At 36.4% G+C, this 25,910-nt stretch overlaps 1 protein-coding gene across 4 annotated transcripts in view; it reads right to left on the reverse strand.

Moving 5' to 3' along the window:
• STRN3 (striatin 3) overlaps positions 1 to 25,910 on the reverse strand; it is a 99,010-nt gene that overhangs the window by 55,566 nt on the left and 17,534 nt on the right. For all 4 annotated transcript variants that reach the window (XM_065905844.1, XM_065905843.1, XM_065905845.1 and 1 more), the window contains exon 2: positions 419 to 522. In XM_065905844.1, coding sequence (XP_065761916.1) covers positions 419 to 522 — 104 coding nt within the window. The remainder of the gene's footprint in view (positions 1 to 418; positions 523 to 25,910) is intronic.

The following is a 25,910-nucleotide window of genomic DNA, read 5'->3' on the forward strand; positions in this document are numbered from 1 at the left end:
AACTACTGGTATATATTTCTTCAATGACAAATTTAAAAAAATCATATGAATGTCAGTTTCTTTACACTTAGTTGCAAACAAATTAGAGGAAAAAAATACACTGCATGTACAAGAAAAAAAAAAAAAAGATAAATTATCCAAATAAGATATACACCCAAGTAAAGATAAATTTTTCTTAATTTGTTTAAAAAAAAAAAGGGCGAAAAAACCCCAAAACTTAGACTCTACAAAAAAAATATTACTTCAATTTAAAGATTTTAATCTTTTTTCTTTGGCCATGTAACGATCAAATCAAAATATCATCCTTTATTTTGGGCAAATCTTTGTATCTTTCAGAGTTTTCAAATACACTGTACAATAACATGTGAGAATAATATTGTTGTACTTTTACTCATGCAAGAAAATAAGGGACACCTACCTTTCTTGTTTTAATGCATACTCTAACATCTTTATTCTTCTTACTAAATCCTTCTTCAAGTTTTCTTGACCTTTTCTTTCTCCTTGCAAAAATGCTATCCGAGCCTAAAAATATAAAAAGTTCATTTATTTTTACTTTTTAATTATATACAGGAAATTGAAAAAAGGAAAACAATAAACATATAATTCTGCACTTTTATTCATGTTGGCAAGATTTAAAATTCACAGTAGTAGTTGATAAAACTTTGTTAGAAAATAGTCATTTTAAAATAAAGATAACTATAAATTAGCTATTTACCTATAATCCTTATGGTCTCTACTACTAACAATTTTCACATAATTTTAAAAGGAAATTTTATATGCAAAAATTACACTTAATTCCTAACAAACAAGTTACAAAGAACAGAAAGTTATCATATTCACGCTTTTCCTCAAATTATATATTAGTTTTAAAAAGTCATATTACCTCAAAAGCATTTCTTTCATGAAACATTTAAAAATTGATAATCTTCCCCTTTCTGACCACCACACTTCAAAATGTTTCAACTCTTGAAACAATTATCCAAAGTATCACAAGTATTAGTTTGGTGAAAAAGTAATTGCAGCTTTGGACCCAGAATTTAAAATCATTATAACTATCAAACACATCTTCATTAACCAAAACAGGAACCATTACAATCAACACATTTTTGCAAATGATAGATATGTTTGTTTATTCCTGTACCATAAAAACCTGAGCTCCAGATTCAACAAACTCTTGGAAAGCATTTTTGCATCCTGCTGGTTGTAGAAGCATTTTTCCTGCAAAAAGTTGTCAAGATGCTTTAAGAAGTGGTAGTTGGTTGGCAAGAGATCAGCTGAATGAGCCAAAACTTCACAGCCCAGTATATTCAACTTTTGAAGCGTGGGTTGTGTGACATGTGGTCAGGCATTGTTGTGGAGAACTGGGTCCTTTTTCTTGACCAATGCTGGCTGTAGGTGATGCAGATTTGCAGGTATTTCATCAATTTGCTGAGCATATTTCTCCAATGTAACGGTTTCACTGGGATTCAGAAAGCTGTTGTGGACCAGATGGTCAGCAGACCACCAAACAGTGACATGATCCTTTTTTGGTGCAAGTTTGGCTTTGGGAAGTGCTTTGGAGCTTCTTCTTGATGCAACCACTGAGCTGATGTCGGCAGCTGTCGTACAAAATCACTTTTCATCACATGTCATAATCCGATTAAGAAACTGTTTGTTGTTGTTGAATGGAATAAGAGAAGATGACACTTCAAAAGGACAATTCTTAAAATTTCTGGTTAACGAGGCACTCATTTATCAAGATTATTCACTTTTCCAATTTGCTTCAAATTTTGAATGACTGTAGAATGGTTGACACTGAGTTCTTCAGCAACAACTTGTATAGCTGTAAGAGGATCAGCTTTGATGATCCTTTCAATTGGTCTTGTCAACTTTCAATGGCCAGCCACTACACTCCTTATCTTCAAGGCTCTAGCTTCCTTTGCAAAGCTTCTTGTACCACCACTGCACTGTACTTTCATTAGCAGTTCCTGGGCCAAATGTACTGATGATGTTGTGAACTGCTTTACACCTCGTTGTGAACTTGAATAAGAAAATCATTTAAATTTGTCTCTTGTCTAACATCAATTCCCTAGTCTAAAATACATATAAAATAAACAGTAAGTAATGAGTCATTAATAAGAAAAAAATGCGCATTAAAATGATGCATAACAATCACATTTAAGAATGCATTCCAATATCAATGGTAAAGTTCAAGAATGCAAAACAGCAATTATTTTCTGCAATTACTTCTTGCACCAATCTAACAACTGAAGTTATATGTTCAACAACATTGTTACTTTCTACCATTATTTTTCTACAGTTAATTTTTTTTTCCTTTTAATTGCCTTATTTCCTTAGAGAGACAAGTCTCCATCTTTTTCTGGCCCTTCCCAGAATGTCAGCCTCCTTTATTTACCCACATGAAAGAGTGATACGTTTCAGAAGACTGGCATCTGTATGAGGTATTTCCTGTTATAAACATGTGTGCAATAAAATTAACTTTCATTGTTTTGTTGAGATGAGCAATAGATGTATTTCTTCATTAAGAGAAAATACCTCAATAACCTAAATTATGGTTAATTTAAAAAGCTTTTTTTTTTAAAAATTTCGGTGAACATGGAATCAGAACAAATGAATTCATCTGGATGATTTAACACATTTAAGTTTGGGAAAATTAAGAAAAATCACCCACAACTCCAGAAGACCTGAAAATGATACACAGCTATATAACATATAGTCTAAATGAAAGTTTCAAAACAAAAATAAAGATCTAGGAGCAATGATAAAGATTCAAAACCTAATAATAGTCTAAGATTCATAAGAGAAAAGAAGCACTTCTGACTCTTAAGCTGTGAAGCAAAGGTAAAATATGTCAATTTCATTATACAGAATCAAGAATTTCTGATGGAGGGTTTTATTCTGGATTGGCTAAAAAAAAAAAAAAAAAAAGAATCACATACTATACGTGACTCCAAATTCCAGATCTCAGAAGTATTTTACAATTAGCACCAGAAGATGATGAAAGAAGTTCATTTTATTCTGCTTCTTAATAAGTAACTAAAGATTTTCAGGTTGAAAAAGGCACTAAAAACTTTAAAAAATCTTTTTTTTTTTTTTTGGAATTTTGGTACTAAAAAATCATCCATACCTAGAGAATCCAATAAATGAAACAAAGACACACAAATCATGTAAAATAACAGGAACACCGAAGCAGTTTCTGAACAGGAGCCGAAAGGGGATAATTTACAAAGATACAAGACAACAAAATGGCAAGAATTCATTAAAATGAAACCTTAAAAGGACATAGTCTAACTCAAAATACCTGAAGAGGGGGGTAAAAAAACAGATTAATGATTGAAAAGACATAACTCTTCATTGAAACAGACCTTACAATTTGTACAGACGAAAAAGGTAAAGATTATGTCTTATAGTGATAATAAGGACCAATTAAATAACAGATTTGCCATTTAGTAACGGATCATGGAAAGCTATGACAGTGTGTTAAACATACAAGTGTGACAGACAGTGTGTTAAAAAGCATAGACATCACTTTGCCAACAAAGGTCTGTATAGTCAATGCTATGGTTTTTCCAGTGGTCATGTATGGATGTGAGAGCTGGACAATAAGAAGGCAGAGTGCCAAAGAATTGATACTTTCAAACTGTGGTGCTAGAGAATACTCTTGAGAGTCCCTTAAAATGTAAGGATATCAAACCAGTAAATCCTAAAGGAAATCAACGCTAAATATTCATTGGAAGGACTGATGCTGAAGCTGAAGCTCCAATACTTTGGTCACCTGATACGAATAGTTAGCTGACTCACTGGAAAAAACCCTGATGCTGGAAAGATTGAAGGCAGAAGGAGAAGAGGGCAACAGAGGATAAGATGGTTGGATTGGCATCACTGATTCAATGGACATGAACTCGAACAAACCCCGGGAGATTATGAGGGACAGGGAAGCCTGGTGTGCTGCAGTCCATGGAGTTGTGAAGAGTCGGACATGACTTGGCAACTGAACAACAACAGCAATAGAGGATCGAGAACAACAGATTTTTCAATTGTTTTTACAGGTCATGATGCACCATTAATAGAATCATCTTTGCAAATAACCTTTTAAAAAGTAACTGCAAAAACCATCCTTACAATAGCATCAAAAACCAAAAGTACCTGGTAATAAACCAAAGATACACAAAATCTCTGCACAAAAAGTTTAAAACTTTAACGGAGACATAAAAGATAAATGGACTAGCAAACTCACTACTGGAAAATATCAATATTCACACACACATTAACCAAAACAATTAACATAATTCAAAACAATTAATGTAATTCCAATATACTCCCAAAGTGTGTGTGCAGAACAAGAAAAGCTGATAATGAAGTCTTTGAAAGGTTGCGAGAATTACCAAAATGTCATATTCAGAAATATAAAAGAAGTGATGCTGTTGGAAAATGGCATCAACAGACTTGCTTGATGGAAGGGTAGCCATAAATCTCCAGTATGTAAAAAATGCAGTAACTCCAAAGTGCAATAAAATGAGGTGTGCCAGCAAATGTTTTTATGATATATCTCTTCAAAATCTCAGATTAAGGAAAGATTTCTTGAATAAGATAAAGACACTAGGGCCTTCCCAGGTGGTCCAGTGGCTAAGGCTCTATGCTCCAAATGCAGAGGGTCCGGGTTCAACTTCTGGTCAGAGAACTAGATCCCACATGTCACAACTAAAAAATCCCACATGCCTCAATGAAGACCCTGTCTGCCACAATAAAGACCACTACAATTAAAGACCTTCTGTTCAAGATAAAGCAGGGACTGGCAGGCAACCTTTCGGACAATCCCAAGTGAAAAATGGTTTAAAAAAAAAAAAAATTAGAAGAGGCAACACAGACCCAATGTGACTTCGAAAGCCTAGTATATATACTATTAAGGTTTGCAAACTTTTCAATATTAGACAAAACAGACTTTAAATGATAAAAGGCTGCAAAAGACAAAGAACTCTGTATACTAATAAGAGATTCAATACAACTCTTATTCAATACAACACAAGAAAACTAAGATTATGGCATCCAGTCCCATCACTTTATGGCAAATACATGGGGAAACAATGGAAACAGTGACAGACTTTACTTTCTTGGGCTCCAAAATCACTGCAGATGGTGATTGCAGATATGAAACTAAAAAGACATTTGCTCCTTGGAAGAAAAGCTATGACCAACCTAGACAACAAATTAAAAAGCAGAGAAATTACTTTGCCAACAAAGGTCCGTCTAGTCAAAGCTATGGTTTTTCCAGTAGTCATGTATGGATGTGAGAGTGGGACTACAAAGAAAGCTGAGCAACAAAGAATTGATGCTTTTGAACTGTGGTGTTGGAGAAGACTCTTGAGAGTCCCTTGGACTGCAAGGAGATCCAACCAGTCCATCCTAAAGGAGATCAGTCCTGGGTGTTCATTGGAAGGACTGATGCTGCAGCTGAAACTCCAATACTTTGGCCACCTGATGCGAAGAACTGACTCCCTGGAAAAGACCCTGATGCTGGAAAAGATTGAAGGCGGGAGGAGAAGGGGATGACAGAGGATGAAATGGTTGGATGGCATCACCGACACAATGGATGTGAGTTTGAGGAAGCTCCAGGAGTTGGTGATGGACAGGGAAGCCTGGCATGCTGCAGTCCATGGGGTTGCAAGGAGTCGGACATGACTGAGCCACTGAATTGACAATAAGAAAATACAACAATTATATTTACGTACCCAATGATATCATCAAAATATATAATGCAAAAACTGACAGAACTAAAGGGAAAAAAAGTTCAATAGCTGGAGTCTTCCATATTCCACTTCAGTAACATATAGAAGTACAAGACCGAAAATAAGTAAATAGAGGATCTGGACAACTCAATAAACTAACCAGATCTAACAGATATATAGGAAACACTCTATCCAACAACAGCAGAATACATTCTTCTCAAATATACATGGGATATTCTCAAAGACAGACCACATGTCAGAATACCAAATCAAGCCTAATCAATTTTAAAACACAAACAGCATTAAAAATATTTCCTGTGGGACTTCCTCGGTGGTCCAGTGGTTAAGAATCCACCCGCCATTGCAAGGGACACAGTTTTAATACCTGGTTTAGAATGATTCCACATGTCACACGCAACTAATGCCCATGTGCCACAACTGCTGGAGCTCACGTGCCCTGGAGCCGGTGCTCTGCAGTGAGAAGCCAGCATACCACAGCTAGAAAGGCGCCCCACTCGCCATAACTAAAGTTCACGCACCAACAGAGACCCGGCAGAGCCAAATAAATAAATATATTTTTAAAAATTCTTATGGTCACAGTAGATGAAGCTAGAAATCAGTAACAGAAAAAGAAACTTGAAAAAGTCACAAACCCTTGGAAATTAAACAACACACTTTTAAATAACTAATAAAACAAAGAAATCATCAGGAAAATTAAAAAATACTTAGGAATGAAAATAAAACACACCAAACTTACCAAAACTTATGAGACACAGCAAAAGCAGTGCTAAATGAAAAACTTACAGCTATAAAGGACCACGTTAAGAAGCGAGAAAGAACTCAAATCACAATCTAACTTTAAAAACTTAAGAAATTTCAAAAAATGAACTAAACCCAAAGCTAGCAGAAGGAAAGAAATAATAAAGATCAAAGCATAGAAACAAAATGGAGAAGAGAAAAATAGAAAAAAAAAGTCAATAAAATCAAAACTTAGTTCTTCATAAAGATCAACAAAATCCACAAACCGTTACCTGGGTTGACTAAGGAAAAACACACACACCCACACAACTGAGAAAAGAAAGGCGGGGGGGACATTACAACCAAGTCTACAGAAATAAAAAGGATTAATAAAGAGGATAAATAAAAAGGGTTATACTTGTATAGTACCACAAACAACTGTACACCAACCAACAAATTGGATAACCCAGAAACACAGAATTCATCAAGAAAGAATAATGAAAAAAAGAGAAAAACTGAGAAGGCCTGTAATAAAAAGATTAAATTAATAATTAAAAATTTCCCTACAAAGAAAATCTCTGGACTGATTGCTTTACTAGTGAATTCTACCAAACATTTAAAAATTTAACACAAATCTTTAAAACATCCCCCAAATTTTAAAGGGACATTCCTTAGTTCAATGAAGCCAGTACTGCCCCAAAAGGCAAAGTTAAAAAACACTGCAAGAAAACACAGATACTGATCAGTAATAAATACTGATGCAAAAATTCTCAAGAAAATACCAGTGTATCAAATTCAGCAGCATATTACAAAGATTACAAATCATGACCAAGAGAGATTTATCCCTGGAACGCAAGGATGGTTCAACATAAGGAAACCAATGAATATAAAATACTACATGAAAAGAAAAAAGGAGGAAAAAATTTGACCATTTCAACTGATGAGAAAAAGAATTTGACGCAACTGAACAGCTTTAAGAAAAAAAAAATTGTCAATAAACTAGGAACAAAAAGGAAACTCTCACAACATAATAAAAGCCATTTATGAAAAACTACAATGAACATCATACCAAGACTGAAAGTCTCTACTCAAAAATCAGAACAAGGATGCCTCCTTATAACACTCTTGTTCAACTTAGTACTAGAAATCATATACAGAACAATGAAGCAAGGAAAATGAAAGGGACCTAAGTTAAAAAGGAAGAAGAAAAATTATCTCTGTACAGATGATGCTATATGTAAAACAAATCCAAAAGATTCCACAAGTCTGTTACTACAAATTAAGCAAAATACCAGGTCACAGTCAACACACAAAAATCAACAGCATTCCCACACTCTATCAATGGACAACCATGAAAGAAAATTATGAAAACAATTCCATTTACAAAAGCACCAAAAAGAACAAAATACTTAATGTAACACTTATAAAAGGTGAAAGACTGCTAAAATAAAAACTAAAAGTATCTCTGAATGAAAATAAAGACAGAAATAAGTGTAAACACATTCCACATTTGTGAGTTAGAAGACTATTACTAAAATGTCAATACTACCCAACTAATCTACAGGTTCAGTGAAATTTCTATCAAAATCCCAAGGTACTCACTGGGTCTACGTATTATCATCTGAGCTATCCAACAATCAGTATATACTGATTATCACATATCAATCTAAAAAACCTTTTTGACACTGACAGCACAGCAATTTTTAAATTCCAAGACCACTAGAGGTCACTAGTGCAAAACATCCAGCACTGACTCAGCTAAAATACTATCAACCTGAAGTATTTCTGTTAGTGTAGTTTCCAACATTTCTAAAATAAGAGTATTTTACTTAAAATAAAAACTTAACAAAACGTTTTATCGTAAGATTTTTCTTACTTTAGGCAACATTTAAACTGAATGCAAACACTAGATATAGGTGATTTTATCTAATGATTTTAAAACATTCTTTAGAATTCATTACAAAACAGAAATATTTAGAAACTACAACATCATTAAGCTCAAATTAACAGATAAGGAACTGAGAAGTGTTAAATACTTTAGATATGGAAGAAAACTGAACACAAAGTCAGGTTATAGTAACTAATAAATTCATAATATTAATATTTAAAATAGTATGCTCTCAACAAATGTTAGTACCTTCTTCCCTTAAGGGGCAGCTCAAGTTATACAGGTGATTCTGTTCTAAGCACTTAAATATTTGGGGTTAAGCCATGTTCAGCTGTAAATAATTCAAGGTACAAGTATAGAGTCAGGTGACCCATGGAATTTTATATGAATGCAAAATATGTAAAAGTAATTTATATAAGTTTCAAAAAACAGCTAATTAGAAATATCAAGGAGGCTAGATTTTACACACACAAACACACTTAGATTCATGATTCAGTGTGTTGAGGAACTGGAACTTCACAGAAATTTTTGTATAACCATCCTGAAACTCAAGCACTCAGTCCCCACTTAACAAGGTACGGTACACTCAAAAAGTATACTGTACAGGATACTAAAAAAGTATACTATCTTTTTAAGAATGAACCAAAAAAGCATGCCTGCAATAGCCTGTAAGATTTTTCGTAAAAATAACCTTTTCCAATTTTATATATAGCTAACAATTAAGACTGTGTGGATCACAATAAACTGTGAAAAATTCTGAAAGAGATGGGAATACCAGACCACCTGACATGCCTCTTGAGAAACCTGTACGCAGGTCAGGAAGCAATAGTTAGAACTGGACATGGAACAACAGACTGGTTCCAAATAAGAAAAGGAGTACGTCAAGGCTGTATATTGTCACCCTGCTTATTTAACTTATATGCAGAGTACATCATGAGAAACGCTGGGCTGGAAGAAGGACAAGCTGGAATCAAGATTGCCAGGAGAAATATCAATAATCTCAGATATGCAGATGACATGACCCTTATGGCAGAAAGTGAAGAGGAACTAAAAAACCTCTTGATGAAAGTCAAGAGAGGAGAGTGAAAAAGTTGGCTTAAAGTTTAACATTCAGAAAACTAAGATCATGGCATCTGGTCCCATCACCTCATGGGAAATAGATGGGGAAGACAGTGGAAACAGTGTCAGATTTTATTTCTGGGGGCTCCAAAATCACTGCAGATGGTGACTGCAGCCATGAAATTAAAAGACACTTACTCCTTGGAAGAAAACTTATGACCAACCTAGACAGCGTATTAAAAAGCAGAGACATTACTTTGCCAACAGAAGTCCATCTGGTCAAGGCTATGGTTTTTCCAGTGGTCATGTAGGGATGTGAGAGTTGGACTGTGAAAAAAGCTGAGCGCTGAAAAATTGATGCTTTTGAACTGTGGTGTTGGAGAAGACTCTTGAGAGTCCCTTGGACTGCAAGGAGATCCAACCAGTCCATCCTAAAGGAGATCAGTCTTGGGTGTTCATTGGAGGGACTGATGCTGAAACTGAAACTCACTCCAGTGCTTTGGCCACCTCATGCAAAGAGTTGACACATTGGAAAAGACCCTGGTGCTGGGAGGGATTGGGGGCAGGAGAAGGGGACGACAGAGGATGTGATGGCTGGATGGCATCACCAACTCGACAGGCATGAGTTTGTGTAAACCTCAGGAGTTGGTGATGGTCAGGGAGGCCTGGCGTGCTGCGATTCATGGGGTCGCAAAGAGTCGGACACGACTGAGCAACTGAACTAAACTGAACAATTAGAAGGAAATGAGAAACACAAAATACTAAGATTTCCAGAGACAAATAAAACTTGTACTTTTTAAATCTCTGCTATTTATAAATTAGTCTAATACAAAATTTAACAGAAATACTACAACCATCCTCTAAAATTCCAACGTAATTTTACATGGTAAGAGTCGGTTTAAAGCATAAGAGGCTTTCAATTTTAAACTATCAAATCTGTATTTCATTAAGGTCTCATTTATCTGACATTTGAAAGCATAAATCTCCAGGTATAAGCCCACTTTCTATAAGCAGAAGAATTTATCCGTCAAGATGTAAAACCATAAACCATTTTAATGGACTTTTAAAAAACATGTTTAGGGAACTCCTTGGGCTTCCCTGGTGGCTCAGTCAGTCAGTAAAGAATCTGCCTGCAACGCAGGAGACCAGGGTTCGATCCCTGGGTCCAGAAGATCCTCTGGAGTAGGAAATAGCAACCCACTCCAATATTCTTGCCTGGAAAATCCCACAGACAGAGAAGCCTGGCAGGCTACAGCCCATGGGGTGGCAAGAGTCGGATATGATTTAGCCACTACACCACCACCATACTGGCAGTCCAATGGTTAAGACTATGCATTTTCACTGTCATTGCCCAGGTTCAACACCTAGTCTGGGAACTAAGATCCTGCAAGCTGTGCAGCATGGACAGATAAATAAATTCATAAATAAGTAAAGTTAAAAAAAATTTTTTTTAAATAGAAAAAATAAAAGCACATGTTTAGTGACATCTTGACCAATTTAAAAACCTTTTATAAATGGGATCTACTTAAACTCAAAAGCTTTTGCACAGTAAAGGAAATGATAAACCAAAAAACCACAGACTGGGAGAAAATATTTGCAAATGATGTGACCGATAAGGGATAAATCTCCCAAATTTACAAATAGCTCATGAAGCTTAACATGATCAAAACTAACAACTCAATCAAAAAACGGGTAAAAGACCTAAATAGACATTTCTCCAAGGATAATCAAGATGCACATGAAAAGATATTCAACATCTCTATTAGAGAAATGCAAATCAAAACTACAACGAGGTTACCTCACACCAGTCGAAAAATCCACAAACAATAAATGCTAGAGGGTGTGGAGAGAAGGGAACCCTCCTAAACTGTTAGTGGAAATATAAATTGGTACAACGATTACGGAGAACAGTATGGAGGTTTCTTAAAAAACTAGAAATAAAGCTGCTACCATATGAGCCGGTAAGCCCACTTCTGGGCATATATCCAGGGAAAAGACGACCTGAAAGGATACATGCGCTCCACTGTCTATTACAGCACTGTTTACAATAGCCAAGACATGGAAGCAGCCTAAATGTCGCGACAGGAGAGATAAAGATGTGGTACATATGTACAATGAAGCATTTCTCAGACTTTAAAAAGAGTGAAATAATGCCATTTGCAGCAACAATGGATGGACCCTAGAGAATGTCATACTGAGTGAAGTAAGTCAGACAGAGAAGCAGAAACATCATATGACATCCCTTAAATGCAGAATCTACAATACACTATACAAATGTACTTATTTACAGAACAGAAGCAGAGCTCGGACTTCCCTGGTGGTCCAGAGGTTAAGAATCCACTTGCCAACGCAGGGGACATGGGTTCAGCCCGTGGTCCAGGAAGATTCCACATGCCACAGGCAACTAAGTCCATGCATCACAACCACTGAACCCCATGTGCTCTAGAGCCCATGTTCCACAAGAGACCCAGCACAGACATCATCAACATCATCAAGACTTCACAGCAACATCCAAAAAATATAAACAAAACCCAGAAACAGACTCACAGAGTTAAGACATGAACTTAATGGTTGCTGGGGGCTGGAGGGTTAGGTTGAGGAATGGCAGGGGAAAGGAATAGTTAGGGAATTTAGGATGGGCAGGTACACAATGCTATATTTAAAATGGATAACCAAGTTGTGAGACATCAATGAAGGCAAGCACCTTTACACACTAGATGGTGGTGAGATGATCAATGAATGCCCTGTGCTTCAGTCCCAACTGCTACTGGCCCTAGCATCAAGAAGTAGTACTTGGAGGGCAAAATCATTTTGGATGAACTGAAGCAAGAAGTTATCAATACCAGTAGCAAGGCAGAGCCTCCCCAATGTACCTCTGCCCTGGTATGCTGATGGGCAGATTCTGTTCCCTGGCTACCTGTAAAACCTGTTGCGAGTTTGGCAGGTGACCACTGGCACCCACTAGAAACAAACATTGTAGAGCTTTAAAAATTTTAAAGAATGGATACATGTACAGGAATGGCTGAGTTCCCCTGCTGTCCACCCGAAACCATCACAACATTGTTAAATGGCTATTCTCCAATACAAAACAACAAGTTTAATCGGGGGGAAGTAAAACTGGTATTATCTTTCCAAAAAAAGATATGTTACAAATAACATCAATACAAATTCATAAAGAGACTAAAATACTGCGAAAGCCAGTAATGTTAATGGCAGTGATTTAGATCTGCAGAATAACAATATATTGACACATCCCCTTAGCTGCACAGACCCACTCCTTATTAGCTTATAACCTTAACAGTTTATCCTATTTTGTACCAGGCTAGGAAGCGATAAGAATAAATGTACACTACTTGTCTTAACATACTTTATTGCTACTTACGTATCTTTGAAAAGAAAATGAAATTCTTTTAAGAATACGGCTCACTATAAATTTTTTAAAAACTAAATGGGAAAAGCTTCTATATAAGCCACTATCAGATTTTATTATTTGCTTCATATCTGTGCTGACAAGACTGATTCTTTGGGGAAACCAGTAACAAAAGAAGGTTGACTTAAAAGAAAGATTACTGTACTACTATAAAAGAACAAAATGGCTTTTACATGACTACAATTAGGAAGGGAACATTTTTCTTGTTACTACTGGAGGGCAAACTTTTGTTCTCAAGACTGTTAAGTTTTTTGAAATTTTTTTAACCCCCTAAGACAGATTTCTAACTTTTTAATGAAAATAATTACAAATAAGAATTTTATAAGTGAGTTTTCAAGAATAGCTTAATTTATTATCATTCCTCTCAAAGTACTTCTAATAATCAATTATGGTTATACTAATCAGGAATGCAAATCAATAACCAGTCAGAATGGCCATCAAAAAGTCTACAAATAATAAATGCTGGAGAGGGTGTGAAGAAAAGGGAGCTTTCCTACACTGCTGGTGGGAATATAAATTGGTACACAGCCACCATGGAGAACAGTATGGAGGTCCCTTAAAAAACTCAAAACAGAGGCTTCCCTGATGACTCAGTGGTAAAGAATCCACCAGCCAATGCAGGAGACATAGGTTTATCCCTGAACTGGGAAGATCCCACATGCCACAGAGCAACTAAGCCCATGTGCCACAATTATTAGCGCCTGCATTCTAGAGCCCTGCGATCCGCAACTACTGAGCCCATGTCCCTGGTTCGATTCCTGGGTTGGGAAGATCTGCTGAAGAAGGGACAGGTACCCACTCCAGTATTCTCGGGCTTCCCTTGTGGCTCAGCTGGTAAAGAGTCCACCTGCAATGTATGTGGGAGACCTGGGTTTGATCCCTAGGTTGGGAAGATCCCCTGGAGAAGGGGAAGGCTACCCACTCCAGTATTCTGGCTTAGAGAATTTCATGGACTGTATAGTCCATGGGGTTGCAAAGAATCGGACATGACTGACTTTCACTTGCTTAAAAGGTACATCGTTGAGGATGGAAGGTAGACCCATATTGGTGTTTCTGTCACGGCTGATTATGACATGAACCGGACTGTTTACTGGGCAGTTGGGTAACTGTAAAGAACAGAATTTCCAAAATAAAAACAAAAAATGTTTGTACATGTATTCTTTTAGGTAAGGAGCTTGTGTCAGTGGTAGTAACAAAGACTGAAGAACCCTGCAATGAACTGAACTTATTAAAAGACCCTGCAACTGCTGAAGTCTGTGCATAAAGCCCATGCTCTGCAACAAAAGAAGTAAAGGCAATGAGAAGCCCAACACAGTAACTAGAGATTAGCCCCTGCTCACCAGGACTAGAGGAAAGCCCACAAAGCAACAAAGACCCAGCACAGCCAAAAATTAATTAAATTTAAATTATATTTTTAAAAAGTCTAAAAACAGAGTTACCATATATGATCCAGCAATCCCACTCCTGGTAATGTATCTGGAAAAGATGAAAACTCTTAACTTGAAAACATATGTGCATCCCAATGTTCACTGCAACACTATTAACAGTAAATAAGTGCCCATCACCAGACAACTGATTTAAGATGTATTGTGTATGTGTTTATATATCTATACAGTGAACACACCCTGAAATATTACATAAACATAGACACTATTTGCAACAACATGGATCAACCTAGAGAATATCATACCAAGTTCAGAGAAAGATAAATATTATATATTACTTACATGAGGAATCTAAAAAATTATACAAATGAACTTATTTACAAAACAGAAACAGACTCAAAGACAGAAAACAAATTTAAGGTTACCAAGTGGGAAGTGTGGGGATAAATTAGGAGTTTATGATTAAGAGATACAAACTACTATATATAAAATAGATAAACAACAAGGACCTACTGTATAGCACAGGGAACTACATTCAATGTCTTGCAATAACCTATAATGGAAAAAAATCTGAAAAAATATACATATATACATGTATATGCATATACATATTTTAAAATGAAACTTTTTGTTGTACACTTGAAATCAACACATTGTAAATCAAATATACTTTGGGGAAAAAAGAGACTAAACAAAAAAATATATTTTTTTATAGGCTTTTTTGGTCAAATCATGTCCACATGTTGTAATCTATTATGTCTCTTAAGGAGGGGGAATCTTAAATAATTTGTGATGATAGAAGGCAGAAGAGTAGTTACTTCTAGGGGCCAGTGTGGGTGGGGGGATGCTGGTGCAGATTGACTAAGTGAAAAGGAGATAGACACATCTGGGGCACTGGCAACATTACCTTGATTTGAGTGGTAGTTACACTGGTGCACAATTTGTGAAAATTCATCAATCTGTGTTTAAGACTGGAGTATTTTCCTAAATGAATATTATTTATACTTCAATTTACAAGTTCAGGCAGAAATACATTAAAAATATCACTCAACACATACCTCAATGCCAAAATATTATCTCTGGGTGCCTGGATAAGCAATTTTTGTTTTCTTTTCTAGACGTTTCTACAGTCAGTTCTCCACAATTAAAAGAAAAATATTTTAAAAATCAAGAATGAAAAAAAAAAAAATCAAGAATGCCACTAGGACTTTCCTGGTGGCACAGTGAATAAGAATATGCCTGGCTGTGCAGGGGACACGGGTTTGATCCCCGGCCGGGGAATATTCCATATGCCACAGAGCAACTAAGCATGTACACTGCAACTACCCAGCCTGAGTGCTGCAACTAATGAAGCCGGCACGCTCTAAGGCTTGCAAAATAAATGAAAAAGTAATATTTCACACACACACAGACAGAACGTTGCTCTTGGGAACTTCCAATAGTGGTTAGAACTTGGGGCTTTCACTGAGGTGGCCCAGGGTTCAATCCCTTTCCAGGAACTAAGATCATGTAAGTCTCAGTGTAGTAAAAAAAAAAATTGTTATCAATTTTAACATGTTCTCTAAACATTCATTTATCTTCTCTCTGCTCACACTGATAAAAATATAACTTTTTTCTCCCACACAATTTGTCCTTCTGCTGAATTTCAGGTTTTGAACAGCTGTTACTAGTTAAAACAAATGAATATTAAAATCCAACTTTTGTTCCCTGGCTAAATAGAGTTTATATGTGCATTTTCCATAATATGTAGAGGTCTATATGCAATAGACTGGTGTATGTGGAATGCACCTAAGCATGTGAGATACACCACACACACACACAGTGTGAGCAGTCCTTCACATAAATAACTCCCTTAGCACTGGTGTATGTGCAATGCACCTGTCTAAGCATGCAAGATACACCTCTCCCACATACACAGTGTGTGAACAGTCCTTCACATAAATAACTCCCTTAGCAATACTCTGCTCAAATATCATCTTCTCAATGAGACCTATCCTAACTAATCCTTTAAAAATTACAAACTGCCCCACATATCCAAATATTCTCAATTGCTCTAACCCTCCTCTACTTTTTTCTTACCACAACACTTTTTCACTTTCTAACAATAATTTCTTATCTATTCATACAATTTTTCAATTAATTTATTGACATATTATTGCTTGTCTCCTTCCTTCAGTTCTACGAGAGCAGCAATCTTTGATTGCTTAGTTTATGGTTATACCCCAAACATTTGGAAAAGTGTGGGGCAACTAGCAGGCCAGAAAGAAAGGGGATGGGATGGGTGGGAAAGAAGGATAGGAAAAAAAAAAGGCCTGTGCAAAGTTCAATGACATACTGAGATGGATGAGAATTAGACGGAAAATTACGGTGACAAACAGCATCTTATTAAGATTATAAATTAAAATTAGTGAAATATCTTCTCAAGAGTAAGGATTCAGAACTTCTATACTCAGCTGGTTTCATCACAATTACCTTCATACACATTTGTATTTCTCTATTATATAATAATGTGAGTGAACTATGAGTTGTGCCTGACCCCAAAACAAGTATTTATCTACTAACAGATTTATATTGACTAGATCTCATCAGGTAGATCATAATCAGTCCTTCACAAATACTTATACTAAACAGCAATCTGTGAAAACTGCAACTTACAAAACGAATTAGGAGGTTTTTCATTACAAGACTCACTATGGAACTTTTTTTTTAAGTTAATAAATGCATTCAAAGGAATTCAATATAACATGAAAAGCAAAGTGAATCTTTGAAGACTGAAGTGATCAAAATTTCCTCCCAAGAGTTGATGGTATCAAACACTTTATTCAGAAGAAACCTAATTCCTATCATTATAACTGATAATAATTTTCTTCTACACAAAATCTCCCCTTCCTTCCTTGCTTGAGTGCGCGCGCGCGCACACACACACTATGCCTGCACCTTCCTTAAAATGTTCGTAAAGTTTAAGTAGGTACTTTTAAGTAATCTAACATCAACCTTTTTAACTTACAACTCTGAAGCAGAGAGATTCTCAAACTACAACAATATACAAACCTCTTAAAAAAGGAGAAATGTTTCTTCAGTTTGTAAAAATTATAATTCTACTGTTATTTAAACCAACACAAACATAAACTTTTTAAAATTAGTTTCACTGGGATAGAGTTGATAAACATAAATATTTAGGTAAACTCTTTTACACATACAAATCTTACATAAATATAAAGCCAAATAAACCAAAAACTAAATACAAAGCATCTAACAAAATTCAACTGAAAACAAACACTTAAAAATAAATGGCGTGGCTTTGCTGAATAAATCTTTGCTCATAACACAAAAATGGCACTAACTGCATTACCATAAGCCTCTTTTAGACTGTAATGCTTGTACTAAATGTCTCGTGATAATAAGGCATGTAAAATTTTCTCAATTTCACATTATAATAAAATATTAATTCAACATGCTGAAAAAGCATTTGGTCTCCACTAAAAACTCAAAGGCCTCTTACTCATTAAGGCTGGCACTTCTTTTCTTTTCCTTACTATTACCACCTAACAATCAAAACAGTAACACCTGGCACCACCAAAAACAAATACAAATGCACATACTAACCACAGCATTAAATGAAAGCATTTAATTGTGAATCAGATAATCCAGAACACGTTTAGGATAATCCACCACAGAAAATAGAATTGGTAAATTTTAAAATTCTTCAATGTATGGCAAAAACCACTACAATATTGTAAAGTAATTAGCCTCCAACTAACAAAAATAAATGAAAACAAATAAAATAAAATTCTATAGCACTTTCAGACCTTATATGGTAATCGTATGTCCACTGTATGATCCTAGCAGCAAAAAAGTGAAGAGCTTCCACTATCTGATAACCCACAGCCATCATGAAGAAATTTCCAAACCTAAGTCCAAAATGAATTCAGGACTGATGCAAACGATATACTCCAAAAGCTGACTTTATTATTAATGCTGTTGTCACCGAAGCATTTACAAACTATTTACCATTATTCCCAGGAGGAGCAACAAAATGACTTTTAAAGGCTATAAAAATCTCTTACACAGTTTCAGAATCCTGATAGTCTCTTCTTAGAAATTACTATAAGAAACTAATTAAGGTAAGGAGTACTGATAAAAGGATACTAGTTTAGTAGTTTGGAGACTTACATTCTAATCCTTACTTGTCACTAACTAGCTTCAAAACCCCTCAGGCTCACTCATTCCCAGCTTCCTCATTTGTCAAATTAGAGGGCAGAATTAGATGTCTTCTTAAGACAGAAATGGTATGGACCTAAGAGAAGCAGAAGATATTAAGAAGAGGTGGCAAGAGTACACAGAAGAACTGTACAAAAAAGATCTTTATGACCCAGAAAATCACAATGGTGTGATCACTCACCTAGAGCCAGACATCCTGGAATGCCAAGTCAAGTGGGCCTTAGGAAGCATCACTACACAACAAAGCTAGTAGACATGATGTAATTCCAGTTAAGCTATTTCAAATCCTAAAAGACGATGCTGTCAAAGTACTGCACTCAATATGCCAGCAAATTTGGAAAACTCAGGACTGGAAAAGGTCAGTTTTCATTCCAATCCCAAAGAAAGGCAATGCCCAAAGAATGTTTAAACTACCGCAAAATTGCACTCATCTCACACGTTAGTAAAGTAATGCCGAAAGTTCTCAAGCCAGGCTTCGACAGTACGTGAACCATAAACTTCCAGATGTTTAAGCTGGTTTTAGAAAAGGCAGAGGAACTAGACATCAAATTGCAAACATCCGCTGGATCATGGAAAAAGCAGGCAAATCCCAGAAAAACATCTACTTCAGCTTTATTGACTACACCAAAGCCTTTGACTGTGTGATCACAACAAACTGTGGAAAATTCTTAAAGAGATGGGAATACCATACCGCTTGACCTGCCTCTTGAGAAATCTGTATGCAGGTCAAGAAGCAACAGTTAGAACTGAACATGGAACAACAGACTGGTTCTAAATTGGGAAAGGAGTACATCAAGGTTGTATATTGTCACACTGCTTATTTAACTTATATGCAGAGTACATTATGAGAAATGCTGGGCTGGATGAACCACAAGCTGTAATCAAGATTGCCCAGAGAAATATCAGTAACCTCAGATATGCAGATGACACCACCTTTATGGCAGACAGTGAAGAAGAAGTAAAGAGTCCCCTGATGAAAGTGAAAGAGGAGAGTGAAAAAGTTGGCTTAAAAATCAACATTCAGAAAATGAAGAAAATGGCATCTGGTCCCATCACTTCATGGCAAATAAATGGGGAAACAATGGAAATAGTGACAGATTTTATTTTGGGGGGCTCCAAAATCACTGCAGATAGTGATTGCAGATATGAAATTAAAAGACACTTGCTCCTTGGAAGAAAACTTATGACCAACCTAGACAGCTTATTAAAAAGCAGAGACATTACTTTGCCAACAAAGGTTCATCTAGTCAAAACTATGGTTTTCCCAGTAGTCATGTATGGATGTGAGAGTGGGACTACAAAGAAAGCTGAGCGCTGAAGAATTGATGCTTTTGAACTGTGGTGTTGGAGAAGACTCTTGAGAGTCCATCGAACTGCAAGGAGATCCAACCAGTCCATCCTAAAGGAAATCAGTCCTGAGTATTCATTGGAAGGACTGATGCTAAAGCTGAAACTCCAATATTTTGGCCACCTGATGCGAAGAACTGACTCCCTGGAAAAGACCCTGATGCTGGAAAAGATCGAAGGCGGAAGAAGGGTACAACAGAGGATGAGATGGCTCAATGGCATCACAACTCAATGGACATAAGTTTGAGTAAACTCTGGGAGTTGGTTATGGACAGGGAGGCCTGGTGTGCTGAAGTCCATGGGATTGCGGAGTCAGACACGACTGAGAGACTGAACTGAACTGAACTAAGACCCGCTAGCTGTAAATTTCAATTTCCAATATTAGCATTTCAGGATTCTATGATGACATTCTAGTTATTAAAATGGTAACTAATTACACAAATCAAAGGTAAACTAGCTCAGTTTTTCAAAAATGCCTTAGGAAAAATTGTCCATCTCATTATGAATAAAAATGTATATAGTTCTTGAATTATATTTCACAGCTCTCTCATAAAAAACTCATTAAAATAACAATTTAAAAACATTTTATAAAAAAATTTATAATCAGAAGAACTCACATGAAGCCATATGTAGCAGATACTGAAGTGTTATGCAGATCTCCTTTCAGAAGTGAAGGATTTCTTGTCCAGCTGCTGGAAAACAGCCTTCACCTGTCAGGTCTTTTCAGGAAGTGCCTCAGCTAAAGACAGCTGCATGCCTGAGCAGCCTTCATGGAGTGGCTGATCAAACAGGGGTTTAAGGGCCCAGCACTTTGTCACAATTTTGGACAACTCAGCAGGTTATTCCAGCTTCAGAGTCTCAAGGGGGTAACAGTGACTTTTGTTGATAATACAATTCAGCACAATTTATCCTTTCTACTCTAGATCTACAGATGTTGATCCTAAGAACATTCCTTAATAAACTTCTGTATGTTAATCACAGTTAACATACTTAGGAACCCAACTTGCAGCCACTGGTGAGGAGAATGATAGAATAGGCTAAAATAAAGCTTTGGAGTTGGGTCACCATACACATAGCCACCCAGCTGGCAAAGGACGTATCACTGGTGATGAACATACAGAACCCTAGCACAAAGTGGCAGTGCAAAGCTTCCTCCCAGGAAGCTTCAACTGTTGGTAAACTGGGTATTTTCCTGTGGAGAGAATGCAGATATTGGCAAACTTTTCTTTTTTTTTAAATAGGACCAGATAGTATTTCATATTCTTTTTTGTTGTTTCTGTTTTACAACTCTTTAAAAATAGGGCATGACAAAAATAGGCAGGCCCCAGAGTGGGTTTGGCCTGCAAGTCAGTTTGCCAATCCCTGAACTTAGAAAGTGCAATGTATCAGATATTTGAGAAATATAAAGAAAACAGTAATTATCAAGACCATGAAAACGGGTTGTTGCTGCTACAGGCAACTGACTCTTCAGAAAAACATAGCAGGAGGTAAAAATGAATAAGAGGAATTAAAAACTAAATGTCAAAAAGCCAGAAGGTTCTTTTGTAGCATAAAATCTCTAAAAAAGGCTAAGGGTCAAGACTTACTGTAAAAGTAGCAGGGCTTCAAAGAAAGTTAAAGTCTATGTCTGCTATGCCAAGGATAAGGCCTGCATACGAAACAAGAACAAATTGGAATCCTGAAAAAAATGATACAGAGACACGGACTGATTAATCTGAAAGTTCTCAATCCTCAGGTTCCTTGAGTCCTCTGAGCTTGGAGAAGGAATCCACACATTCGTAAATGCAGCTGATATTCCCATCAGCAAGAATTACCAAGTAAAGACATAAAATTATCTTCTTCATAAAACCAGTGAGAATAGTGGCAAAAGCTGGAAGAATCATCTTTTTCAGACTATGAAAATTACAAAAAATTGAAGAAATCTGGGGAATGTGTATTCAGCAATATGGCTAAATCTTGGTAAGAAGAGCAAGCTTTGTGGCTGTTTCCATTCTAACCACTTCATAGTTTCGTGAAAACCTGCAATCATAGTGAATATCAACCAACACTAGAGGCAGCACAACAGAACTGGAGATTCTTCAAAGTTCTACTCCCAGAGAACTGTCATTATTTTACATGTCTGGTAGTTCCTAGAAGACTCTACTATCAAAGCTATCTTTATGTGACCTGACTCGGAGCTCATCCAGAGTAAACAGCCTTCTTTCTATTCAAAAACAATTAGAAGCAATAGTCAAACACTGCAGCTGAGATTATGGACAATTTTTGAGGCAAACAACAGCATGGGGCTTTGGAAAGCTCTAGCACATTCTTGGGACTCTAGAAAGCCATACTCACACATAACCTGTGCACATTCTCTGGAAAGAGCTGTGAAAGCCCTTAAACGTTCACCGCTGGCGAACACTTAGGCTCTGTAAAAGCAGGAAAAAACAAACCTATAAATTGCTTAGCTGAGTGTTGAAGGCATGTCTCAACATACACATTGAGGCCTTTAGAAAAGACTAGAAGATTTACATCATTCAGGCATCCAAGGAAACCTATGCCTGTTCATTACTTTAACTACTAAGCTAACTATACAGACACTTTAGTGACCACATAGAACAGACTTTATAGTATTAATACCAAAAAGTCACTCACGTACATAAACAATCACAGGGAAAGAATATGATTTCTACAGCTGCCACATTATTTTAAATGTCTAGTTTTGACAAAATAATAAAAGCATGCAAAGAAACAAGAAAGTATTTTCTACACACACACAATGGGGGGGGGGGCACACGTGGCAATATACACTATTCTTGAGGAAGTCCAGACACTGAACTTAACTAGAATAAGACTTTAAATCATTTATTTTAAATATTTTAAAACAACTAACGGAGAGTATGAGTACAATGTCTCAACCAAATTGACAATCTTAATATACAAAAGATATTTTCTAAAAAAGATCAAATAGAAATTATAGGTTTGAGTAATATATAATAAAATGAAAAAGTCGACACAGCGGCTCAATAGTAGATATAAGCTGACAGAAGAAAGAAACCAGCAAACTTGAAGACAGATCAACTGACATCAGTCAGTCTGAGAAACAGAATAGAAAAGGAAAAAAAAAAAAAAACCAGATCGGAGACTCAGAAACCTGTGAGACACCATTAAGAAAACTGACTTACATATAATAGACAGGAGACAAACAAAAGGACAGAGTATTTGAAGAAAGTAAGGCCAAAAATTTCTCAAATTTGAAAAAAGAAACATATACACATTCAAGAGGCTCAAAAAGTTTCAAACAGGTTAAACTCAAAAGAGATCCACACCAACACGTACAATCAAACTGTTGAAAGAGAAAAAAGCAACTTATTACAAGTAAAGGCTCCTCCCAAGACTAACAGTTGATTTATCAGAAATCATGGAGACAGTGGGACGATATATTCAAAGTGGTGTGGAAAAAAGTCAATCAATAATTCTATATCCAACAAGACTTCCCTTAGAATCACAGAAGGCATTCTTAACCAATTAAAACTGAATAAGCTGTTACCAGTAGACTTGCCCTAAAAGAAATACTATTAGGAGCACTTTAGCTAAAATGAAATGACACTAAATAGTAATTCAAATCCATTATGAAAATACAAAGCACCAGTACAAGTAACTTCATAAGTAACTCCTTTTTTCCTATCTAACTTAAAAGACAAAAGCATCGAGTGATAATTAGAAGGATGGTTTATGACTATACAATGGATAAAGATGTAACTTGTAGGATAATGACAACACAACAGAGGGGGAAGGGAATGGAGCTCTATAAGGAAGTCTTTATATGCTCTTGTAACTGAACTAGCATTCCAACTAGATGAAATGGTAATGATAAGCCCCAGAACTACTATAAAAGTAACAATACAGTAAAAGAACCAGGAAGTTACGGTAGTACACTAAAAGATATCTGTGCTTAGTCGTTCGGTCATCGCCAACTCTTCACAACCCCATGGACTGTAGCCTGCCAGGCTCCTCAGTGCCTCACACACATCTACTGAGTAAGGTAAACACCCCAAAATAAACAAATAAATGAACAGTCAGTACAGCTAAACCTTCTAAGAAATGTCTCCCATTAAGAGTAGCCTAAGAGAAAGGAAATATGTGCACATGTACAATTTCTAGATTGAGAAGGAGGAAGTTTATAAGTTTTCTATGCTCTCTGTTAAGTAGGAGGTAAAAACAACCGCTGAGTCATAGGGGGAGAGAGTAGGGCTGAAGATTTATGGAGAGTAGCTAGCTGCCTTGCACGTTTCTGTTGAAATTAAAATATAAATCAGATTCCAATTCTGAGCACTACGCCTTAAAACAGCAGTCATGTGATTCCACATAAACTGTACACCAAAATTTCATGCATCCTTATAACTTAAAAAGTGCTCAGTAAAAAGATTCAGAAGGATCAGTAAAATGAAATGAATGCCTTGAATAGAGTTTAAAAAAAGCATCACACTAGTTTATGAATGTACCAGTTTTATTAAGTAAAAATCAGTTATATCCATAGATGTGAAAGCAAAGTCTTGAAGAGATATCTGTACACCCATGTTTTAGCAGTGTTATCATAAAAGCTAAAAAGTGGAAACAACCCACATTTCCACCAGTTGACAAATGGATAAGCAAATTGTAGTAATGTGGTAATGTATTTAATAGAATATTATTCACCCTTAAAAACGGAGGAAATTTTGACACAAGCTGCAATATGGATGAACCTTGAGGACCTAATGGTGAGTGAAATAAACCAGTCAGAAAAAGACAAATACTGATGTATTCAACTTATATGATGTACATAGAATAATTAAATTTACAGACAGAAAATAGAATGGTGGCTGCCAGGAGTAGGGGGACAGGGGAATGAATAGTTACCATTAAACAGATATAGGATTTCAGTTTTACAGGATGAAAAGGCTTCTACGGATGAACTATGGTGACGGTTGCACAATATGAATGAACTCAATACCACTGACATACTTAGAAATGATTGAGACAGTAAATTGTTGTGTTTTTGTTGTGCTGTTCAGTCACGAAGCCATGTCCCACTCTTTGCAACCCCATCAACTGCAGCACAACAGGTTTCCCTGTCTTTCACTATCTCCCTGAGTTTGCTCAAAATCATGTACATTGAGTCAGTGATGCTATCCAAACATCTTATCTTCTGTCGCCCCCTTCTCTTCTTGCCCTCAGATCTTTCCCAGCATCAGGGTCTTTTCCAATGAGTAGGTTCTTCACAACAGGTGGCTCAAGTATCAGAGCTTCAGCTTCAGCATCAGTCCTTCCAGCGAATATTCAGAGTTGATTTCCTTTAGGATTGACTGGTTTGATCTCCCTGCTGTTCATGGGACTCTCAAGAACGTTCTGTAGCACCACAGTTTGAGAGCATCAGTTCTTTCGTGCTCAGCTTTCTTTATGCTTCAGCTCCTACATCCATACATGACTACTGGAAAAACCACAGCTTTGACTATATGGACCTTTGTCGGCCAAGTGATGTTGTGTATTTTACCACAATAAAAAATGGGGGGGAGGGAGTCAGCTATTTTAATATGTATTAAAGTGAAAGTGAAAGTTGCTCAGTCATGTCCAACTCTTTGTGTCCCCATGGACTGACTATACAGCCCATGGAATTCTCCAGGCCAGGATACTGGAGGGGGTAGCCTTTCCCTTCTCCAGGGGATCTTCCCAACCCAGGGATTGAACCCACGTCTCCTGCATTGCAGGTGGATTCTTTACCAGTTGAGCCACAAGGGAAGACCGTGTATTAAAGGGCAGCATAGATAACATAGTTATTTTAAAAGAAAAAAAAAATTTCTTCAGAGACCAATTTAAATAAAACAAATTTATACCAGATGTCATATATTTGTTTATATCAGATAGCACAACAGACACTAAAGGTTTGAGATACCGACATAGAGAAGGGGATTTAAAAAAAAAAAAAAAAAAAAACCACCTAGTTTAGAGAAACTAATATTTACAAACACCAGAAACAATGAAAACAGCAGCAAAGAACACAAGGTCACTACAACCAGAAAGAAATAGCATGGCTACAGGAGTAACTAAAGAAGTCAAGCACCTAAAGTTTATTTAAGGCTGGTAAACTGGAAAATGGT

The sequence above is a fragment of the Muntiacus reevesi genome, chromosome 15 (assembly GCF_963930625.1).
Source record: "Muntiacus reevesi chromosome 15, mMunRee1.1, whole genome shotgun sequence".
In the NCBI taxonomy this organism is placed as follows: Eukaryota; Metazoa; Chordata; class Mammalia; order Artiodactyla; family Cervidae; genus Muntiacus; species Muntiacus reevesi.